The sequence below is a fragment of the Mandrillus leucophaeus genome, unplaced genomic scaffold (assembly GCF_000951045.1).
Source record: "Mandrillus leucophaeus isolate KB7577 unplaced genomic scaffold, Mleu.le_1.0 Scaffold97, whole genome shotgun sequence".
Lineage (NCBI taxonomy): Eukaryota > Metazoa > Chordata > Mammalia > Primates > Cercopithecidae > Mandrillus > Mandrillus leucophaeus.
Window position 1 is genome coordinate 4,818,975 of NW_012110585.1, and position 1,747 is coordinate 4,820,721.

The following is a 1,747-nucleotide window of genomic DNA, read 5'->3' on the forward strand; positions in this document are numbered from 1 at the left end:
GGGGGAAGTCTCAGGATTGTGGCCACGGGTGAGGGGGATGGGAGAGGGGAGAATGACTTTCACTGGGCAAGGGAGAGAGGCTCCTGCTCTGAGACTCCCCTGGGAAGAGGCCGAAGGAGGCCCTGGGTGTGAGAATCTACAGGATGTAGGGCTGGGAATAAGCCAGGACACCCTCCCAGCAGACCCGGAGGGACCGCTGCAGAGTCATAAAGGAATTCCCATCATTTCCTCATGAGACAGTCACATCAGGGTGTGACCATGGCCTTGGTATCCCCCACTATAGATGGAGACACTTAGGTTTAGAAAAGTTAGTAAGAGACATTAAGTTTCAGAGGGCACAGCTGAAACCGCTGTCTTTGTTTATTGATTTTGTTTTTCTTTATTTGATTTTTATTTTTATTTATTTATTTGTTTTGAGACAGAGTCTCTCTCTGTGGGCTAGGCTGGAATGCAATGGCGCGATCTCGGGTCGTGAGCTACCATGCCCAGCCTTGGTTTTTTCTTGAGACAGGGTTTTGCTCTGTCACCCAGGCTGGAGTGCAGTGGTGCAGTCATAGCTCACTGCAGACTGAAAGTCGTGAGTTCAAGCAGTCCTCTTGCCTCAGCCTCCCAACGTGCTGGGATCTCAGGCATGAGCCGCCGCCGCACCTGGCCCGAAACCAAGCTTTCTTATCCCAAGCGCTGACCTTTATCAAGTCTAGCCTAATCCTCTATCGTCTCCTAAGCGTCCCTCATTAGTGATCACTTCAGAGTCCTCCCACATGGAGAGCTCACCCACTGGGGGCATATTTTTCCCATTGGAAAAGTGTGGTTATTGGAAGTTTCCTCTTTTTAGAAAGAACAGGATTGGAGGTGCTTTCTGGGGTGTCCTCCTACCAAGTAGCCTGTTGAAGGCCTCGTGGTGTTCGGGGAGCACGAGCGACACTCGCCGTCGCTTCAGCTTCATCTTGAGGCCACACAGCGTCTCCGCCACCCAGGTCTCCTCGGGCTCAGGGGCGAGCTCCTTCTCTGGCTCCTCGTCAGATTGATCCAACCATTCCCTCTTCCTTTTCCAGCAAAGGGACCTACATGAGGGGCTGGGATCTACCCCAAGGGCTGAGTAAAGAAACCAGACTAGCGTGTAATGCTTCTGCAATTGATCACCTTAGACCCCGACCCCAAACCCCAAAGCACTCTCCATCCTCCCCAGCCTTGCAGACTGCTGGCTTCTCCAAGCCATCTTTCTGACTTTCTCCTCTGTCAACCCCATGTGCTGCTCCTTCTCCTCCCCATTCTTCCGTTTCTCTGTCCTCAGAACATTTCCTCACGTCCTTCCCTGGTCCCTGGCTCTCTGAGTCCCTCTTTTTTTTTTGTTTTGTTTTGTTGTTTTGTTTTGTTTTCAGACAGAATCTAACTTTGTCTCCCAGGATGGAGTGTAGTGGTGCAATCTCAGTTCACTGCAACATCTGTCTCGCGGATTCCAGTTATTCTCCTGCCTTAGCCTCTCTGGTAGCTGGGATTACAGGTGCCTCCCATAATGCCCAGCTCAATTTTGTACTTTTAGTAGAGATGGGGTTTCACCATATTGGCCAGGCTGACCTCAAACTCCTTGCCTCAAGTGATCCGCCTGCCTTGGCCTCCCAAAGTGCTGGGATTACAGGTGTAAGCCACTGCACCTGGCCTGAATTTCTCCATTCTTCCCACACACCCTCCTCAGGTTCTCCTTCCTGACCTCTGACCCTTCTTTTTTTTGAGACAGCATCTCACT

General features: G+C 51.3%; 1 protein-coding gene across 1 annotated transcript in view; it reads right to left on the minus strand.

Moving 5' to 3' along the window:
* Positions 1–1,747, minus strand: part of LOC105532604 (putative speedy protein-like protein) — an 18,112-nt gene that overhangs the window by 6,530 nt on the left and 9,835 nt on the right. The window contains exon 2 of the mRNA XM_011970776.1: positions 843–1,095. Coding sequence (XP_011826166.1) covers positions 843–1,095 — 253 coding nt within the window. The remainder of the gene's footprint in view (positions 1–842; positions 1,096–1,747) is intronic.